The 7,189-nt window shown below is 38.0% G+C and overlaps 1 protein-coding gene across 1 annotated transcript; it reads left to right on the top strand.

Annotated features, from left to right (window-relative positions):
* The first annotated feature begins 2,665 nt into the window (after positions 1-2,665).
* On the top strand, positions 2,666-5,607 carry LOC115964624. Its single transcript, XM_031083895.1, has 6 exons — positions 2,666-3,239; positions 3,363-4,082; positions 4,187-4,255; positions 4,433-4,519; positions 4,601-5,146; positions 5,348-5,607. Exons 1-6 carry the CDS (start codon positions 2,666-2,668, stop codon positions 5,605-5,607), a joined length of 2,256 nt encoding a protein of 751 aa, XP_030939755.1.
* Positions 5,608-7,189: the final 1,582 nt, after the last annotated feature.

Genomic DNA, 7,189 nt, shown 5'->3' with positions numbered 1-7,189 from the left:
GGTACTCGATAGGAATGTTTTCCCATTTTCTTTTAATCATGAAGCTGATGTCAGAAGGGCTTGGAATCGTAGACCTTGGTCCATTGTGAACATTTAACATTGAAAAAGTTTAGAGTAGATCTCAGTCTTAATGAAGTGGATTTTTCCACAACTGTTTTCTGGGTTCAGGTCCATGGCCTACCTCTTAATAGATAGTCTAAAGAAAATATTTTCAAAATTGGTGGCTTCTTAGGTAGGACCTTGGATGTTGATCTTGTGGGTGGTAGAGGAGGAGTGTGGAAAATTTTTGTTAGATTCAAAGTTGAAGTGGATGTCTCTTGTCCACTATGTGCTGGTTTTCCTCTTGATCGAGATGATCAGGGACTTCCTGTGCTTTGGGTTCCCTTTAAGTTTGAGAAACTAGGCAATTTTTGTTATGGTTATGGTAGATTAAGGCATGATTTGAGATCTTGTCTGGAGGAAGAGTCTCAAAGGATAGTCAAGGGGAATGTTTTCCAAGGAAACTATGGAAATTGGCTTCGTGCTGAGAATAATGATTTCCAACCTGGCTTTAGTCCAAAGGTCCTTGGTAAACTTGTTCCAATAGAAGGTGACAGAGAAGTGGGAACATCAGTGCAGAAATCATATATTGTGGAAGCTTCCTTGAGGAACCAGAGAGTTCCGTCAACCATTGCTAAATGGAATGAAGTAGAGGAGAGAGTAGGAACTGAGCTGGCAGATGTCAATCAATTAATGGGACAGAAAGTGGACAACACAGAGCATGGGGTTCGAATAGGTATTGAGGAAATCTTGGGTATGCTCTCCACCACTCATGTAAGTTCAAAGGATTTGAGTTATGACCATTCTCACCATGACCTTTCTCCCCAATTAAATATAAACCTACCCCATCTCCATCTAGGCCCAATCCACATATAGACTCTTCAGCATCTAAAACTCAACCCATAGCCTCTATACAAATGTCTCTCTATCCGAAGCCTCCTAGAAAAATTGGACCACCAAGCCCACCTCATAATTCCCTTCATCAAACTAAAGCCCAAGTTGAAAATCATTCCTCACCAAGCAATATTAATCCCAATAGCTCAGTAAAACGTAAATCCACTAACTCAAATCCTTCAAACCTTCTTGCTAAAAAACCCAAACTTCCCCAATCATCCCAACTCTCCAACCTTGAATGTCCTCTCTCTTCCTTCCACAACAATGACGAACCCTCTAGAACATCCCAACCCTCCAATTTTGAATGTGTTATTTCTTCCTTCATCAACAATGATGGCTCCTCTAGAAGATCCATAGTCTCTCAAAAGAATGGAGAAGCTGGGAAAGTAATGGAAAAAGCACATCTAAAAGCCAAAACTTCTCTAAAGGCTCTTGCCAGGATTAAAAATTTGGATAGCAGCCCTTTGAATTCCAAGGTATCTAATGAAGATTAGCTAGACAGCTCAAGTGAGTCTTTCCTTCCCTTAAATGTCCAAATGGCCGAGGAGGCGGGCCTCATGAAGCCCCACCCCTCGCCATAAGAACCCTTGCTTGGAACTGTCGAGGTGCTGGTAAAGCCTCGACAGTTAAAGCCCTCAAGGCTCTTATTAGGGAAGAAAGTCCTGATATAGTTTTTATAGCTGAATCTAAATCTAAGTCACAAAAGATCGAAAGAATTCGCTTAAGTACTGGTTTTGTAGAAAATTTTTGTGTAGAGCTTGTTGGTAAATCTGGAGGTTTAGCCATTTTTTGGAAAGCTGGTGTGGATTTAGAGATTGTTTACTTTGATAGAAATGTTATTGCATCTCTGGTCTATTTTGATCTGCCATCATCCCCTTGGCTCTTTCTTTTGATTTATGGCCCTCCCCATGCTAATGGCAAGGCAAGATTTTGGAAGTGCTTGGAGGATATAGTTAGTGCCTTTGCAGGCCCCTGGTTGGTAATGAGGGATTTCAACTGTGTATATAGTAATTTGGATAAAAGAGGTGGCAGATATCTCGGTCAAGGTTCAACTAAAAGTTTTAGCAATTTTGTTCATGGCATTGGGGCAATTGATCTTGGATTTATCGGTTCTCAATTTACTTGGTCCAACAAACGGGAAGGCCTTGCTAACATTAAGGAGCGGCTGGACAAAGCAGTGTGCAATCATGAGTGGCAATGTCTTTTCCCAAAAGCTGGAGTTAAACACTTAATTGCCTCTGCTTCAGATCATGCTCCAATTATATTGGACATTCATTTGGATCAGTTAGTGAGGGCTAAGCCCTTTAGGTTTGAAGCAATGTGGACTAGAGATGATTCAAGCACTAGGATTGTAGAAGAAGTTTGGCAAAGTATTGTAGAAGGTTCTCAATGTTTCAAGTTGGCTAGGAAAATTCAGCAAACTAGACAAGATTTAAAAGTTTGGACTAGGGCTCAGTTTGGCTATGCTAAGACCAAAATTAGAGAAATTGAAGCAAGAATAAAAGAAGTACAAGACAGAGCTCCTACTAAAGAGAATCTGGAGTTGGAAGCAACTTTATATTTAGAGCTGGATGAATAACTGGAAAGAGAGGACCTTAAATGGAAACAAAAATCCAGAGAGTTATGGATCAAAGAAGGAGATCGAAATACAAAATTTTTCCATTTTTCCGCTCTAGTGAGAAGGAGAAGAAATCTTATTACAAAGATAAGAGAAGAGAATGGGCTTTAATTGATGAACAGGAAAGATATTGGGAAGTACTTTTCAACCAAATTCTTAGAAGTTTTCCAATCCTCCTCTCCTAGTGTCCCACCAAATTTAGATGAACTAATTGAACCTTCTATTTCAACTCAAGAGAATGAAATGTTGACTGATGTGCAATCTACTGATGATATCAGAAGAGTTATGTTTGAAATGCAACCCTTTAAAGCTCTCGTGCCAGATGGAATGTCTGGTCTATTTTATAGACATTATTGGTCGATAGTTGGAGATCAACTTGTAGCTGCTGTTCAAAGTTTTTTCAGAGAGGGATGGTTGCTTCGTGAGTTGAATCACACTTATATCACACTTATCCTCAAAGTTCAAGGGGCTTACAATTTCAATCAATTCAAACCTATCAGTCTTTGCAACGTTTGCTACAAGGTGATTTTGAAAATTATAGTCTCTAGACTAAGACCCTTGCTAAATAAGATGATTGATCCAACTCAAGTAACTTTTATTCCAGATAGAAATATTGCTAAAAATATGATTCTTGCACAGGAAATTGTTCATAATTTCAGAACTATGAGAAAGAAAAAAGGCTGCATTGGTTTGAAAATTGATTTTCAAAAAGCATATGATAGAATGGAGTAAAGCTTCCTGTTGACTACACTTAAGGCCTTTGGGTTTTGTGAGAGATTTATCTCCTTAATTCAGCAATGTTTATACACAGCCAGCTACACTTTATTGATTAATGGGAGCCATGAAGCAAAAATCAACCCATCTAGGGGTCTGAGACAGGGGGATCCCTTGTCTCCCCATCTCTTCATCACTGGGTGCGAGGTCTTGGCAAGGCTAATCAGTAGAAAGGAGAACAAGGGTAATATTAGAGGGGTGCATTTAGCAAATGGAGCTCCAGCTATCACAAAGCTCTTCTATGCTGATGATGTGATGCTATTTTGCAATGCCAAGCTGTCAGAAATAAGAATTCTATTGAATTGTCTGGATAGATATGGCAAATGGTTTGGAAAAATTATAAGTGTTAAGAAGTCCGGCATTTTTTGTTCGAAAGGAGTCCGCCTTGATTTTCTTAGACAATTTAAAGACCAATGGGGTTTCAAAAAGCTCCGGCATGGAACTAAGTACTTGGGGGTGCCATTATTCTTATCAAATAACAAGGCCAGAGATTTTGCCTATGTTAAGGAGAAGATAGATGCAAGATTGGCTAGCTGGAAGAGCAAAAGTCTGTCTTGGGCTGGTAGAGCTACTTTGATTAAATTGGTTGCCCAAACCATCCCTAACTATACTATGCCCACCTTTTTGCTCCCAAGGAAAATCAATGACAAGTTAGATGCTGCTGTGAGACGTTTTTGGTGGAAGCCAAAAGAGGATTCTAATCAGTTTTTCACTCTTGTGGCATGGGATGATTTGTGTAGGCTGAAAGATGAAGATGGTATTGGTTTCAAAAAGTTTAAGAAGTTGAACCAAGCCTTAGTATCCAAATTGGATGGTGGATGTTGTCCAAGAAAAATTGTTTTTGTGTGAAGCAATTGGCAGCCAAGTACAAGGTTAGAGCTGATTGGCTTAGAGCTCCTAAAGCCTCAAATGCATCATGGGTTTGGAAAGGTATTGAAAGGGTGAAGAATATAATCAAGTTGGGAGTGTGTAAATTAGTAGGTTCTGGGAATTCAATTTTAGTTTGGGAAGATCCTTGGTTACCTAACAAGTCAGGTTTTATTCCAACACCAAGGTCTCAAGTAATTAATTCTTTTTTGGTAGTTTCCCAACTTCTAAATCCTTCAGGTTCAGGTTGGAATGATAATTTGTTGAATGAGTTGTTTGACCAAGAGTCTGTTGTGGCTATTAAAAGCATCCCAATTTGGTCTTTTGGTTAGGAAGATAGATGGACTTGGACCAAATCTGAAAATTGGCAGTTCTTGATGAAATCTTGTTATCGTCTCATTACTAAAGGCAACAATATTTCTAGCAGTGTTTCTCTTACAAGGAAAATTTGGATGGCCAGCATTCATGAGAGACTGAAGATGCATCTTTGGAGAATAGCATTTAATCTTCTTCCCACTAAGGATCAGTTTAGCGAGTTTTCACCCTCCTCTAACACTAATTGCCCTCTCTGTAATGTTGAGGCAGAGTCAACCCTGCACCTCTTTACTCAATGTCACATTGCTAAAGCCATATGGTTTGGCAGTCAGTGGAACCTTAGAATTGACAGATGGCAAGTTCAATCCCCGGCCCATTTGATTGAGTTATTTATTGATCCTCCTCCATCTATCCAGCTGGATAAAGAGCAAAGAGATGAATTTCTACTATTTGGAGCTCTAACTTTAGATATGATTTGGATGTGGAGAAACAAGGCAATTAATGAGAGATCTCTTCCAGTGGAGGGTCAAGTTATCAGAAGCCTTCAGAAGTTGTTCTTGGAGCATTGGCGGCCCAAAGTTCCAGTGTTAACAAGATTCCCAACTAGAAGCAGTGCCAGGTGGTGTTGTCCAAACCAAGGTATGTTAAAATTGAATTGTGATGCAACAGTAGGTGATCTGTCATCATGTATAGCAATTGTTGCCAGAGATTGGAGAGGGAAATAGGTGTTTGCAATTTCAAAAAAAGTTAACACCAACATCCCTGTTCAAGCAGAGGCCAATGCCATCCTATTGGCTGTCCATATTGCTATTAACTTCTCTTTTTGTAGTTGCGTTATAGAGAGTGACCGTAAAGTTTGTATAGATGCCATTAAAGGTGGTGGGAACCTAATTCCTTGGAGACTTTTGAATTTTGTTGACTCAGTTAAGAATGTAATCACTGACTATAGTCATGTATCTTTTAACTGGGTTCATAGGGAGGCTAATCAGGCTGCCCATGTGCTTGCCAATTGGTCCCTTAACCAGTATTTGTTTGGTTCTTTTGATCTGGGTTTTGGCACTCCAAGTTTTGTTAATATAATCTTGGCTGAGGCATCCTAGGCTTATGTATCTGTTGTTGTTCAATAAGACTTTTATTCATCAAAAAAAAAAAAAAATTGTAATAAGAGAGATTTCTCGATTGATCAGGATAGGCTTTCGTTTCGTGATTGTCCTTAAATGGGAGTAATCATACCACCATTAACAAACATGGAGAATACAGCAATGTAAGGAGATGATTTTCTATTTACATGGTGTTTTTTTTAGTAGGGACGGCCATATCCAACCACAGTACCTAACCATTTCTTTGAGTGCCTTCCAATGGTTTAGTCTCTATTCTATGCTCAACAAGACAGGATGAATTTGACAAGAGGTGTACTGAATCTACTCAAAACTCAATAAAATACTACTCAATATTCAGATGGGGGAGGAATTTGGGATTGGTGCTTCTATTGTTTGTTTCTTTCGGCAATCGGCATACATGTTTGTATTTTGGTGTTACATCGTGTCAAAATTGGAGGTGATGATGGCAGTAACCAAAAGTATACTACTGCCTACTGGGAGCCTAAGTCACAAGTGCAATGATGGTAACGATGGGAAACAGATCGATAGTGGTGGAGGGAAGTAGAGCACTTGCACAGTGTAAAAGATAAAAGAACATGGGAAATCAAAAAGAAAAAGGTCGGGATAGTAAAAAAAAAAAATTATATGAATTATTAAAAATATGCTGATGTGGTTTAATTCAAAACTACATTTGCGGAAGAGCCTTTTTTTTTTTTTTTTCAAATGATAGTTGATACATAATATTAAGGGTACAGATGTAAATTTTGAAATTGTGACAGGCAAAACCAAAATTACTCCAAACTTTAAGAGTATGAATTGTAATTTTGTCTTTACCTTGTCTAGCCCTTAGTTTCATACAATTTATTTTCCACTATTTTCAAGTAAGTTGTTTAAAAATATGGAGGTTTAAAATTTGTACTTTCAAAAAAATAGTACCATTTTAAAAACTTCCAAAATCACTCTCTCCTCCCTTTTTAAATGACAAGAATCCCTTCAAGGTAGGACCACTTCTTATTCCCATTTCTATCAAGTAAACTCCTCCGAATACATCAAACTGGGACCTTACAGTAAAGTTTCCGAGAGACCAAATAAGCTTCACCTTTGTGGCTGTGCGGAACTCTCCCAAATCTCAAAATAGAGATAAATGCTTATATAGTTACTAGCCTGATTACATGTGCAAAGTGTGCAATGATGTTTTTTTTTTTTGCGCTTTTTTTTTTGTTTAGTGTCGTAATTTTCTTTTTAATTTTAAATTTTGGATAAGGTTTTTTGAAGACATAGATTAGTAGAAGAATGTTTTATTTTGTAAACATTTTAAGTAGAATTAGAGAAATATTTTAAGGTTTAAAAGTATTTCTGAACTATATAAAAGTTCAGTCAAAAGAAGAAAATCTTCTTATAGATAATATAGAAGATATATACATGCGAAGGGAAAGTGCCCAAATCTCTTATGTATATTATGCTAAATCTCATTCCCATCTCCACTGCTTAAATTTGGACCAGTGGCTTTTCTCAAAAGAAAAAAATTTGGACCAGTGGCTAGTCACTAGTGCGAATTCCAAATCATGAGGACTCAAGAATC

Source organism: Quercus lobata, chromosome 10, assembly GCF_001633185.2.
Source record: "Quercus lobata isolate SW786 chromosome 10, ValleyOak3.0 Primary Assembly, whole genome shotgun sequence".
Taxonomy (NCBI): Eukaryota; Viridiplantae; Streptophyta; class Magnoliopsida; order Fagales; family Fagaceae; genus Quercus; species Quercus lobata.
This window is presented reverse-complemented; position numbering and strand designations above follow the sequence as displayed.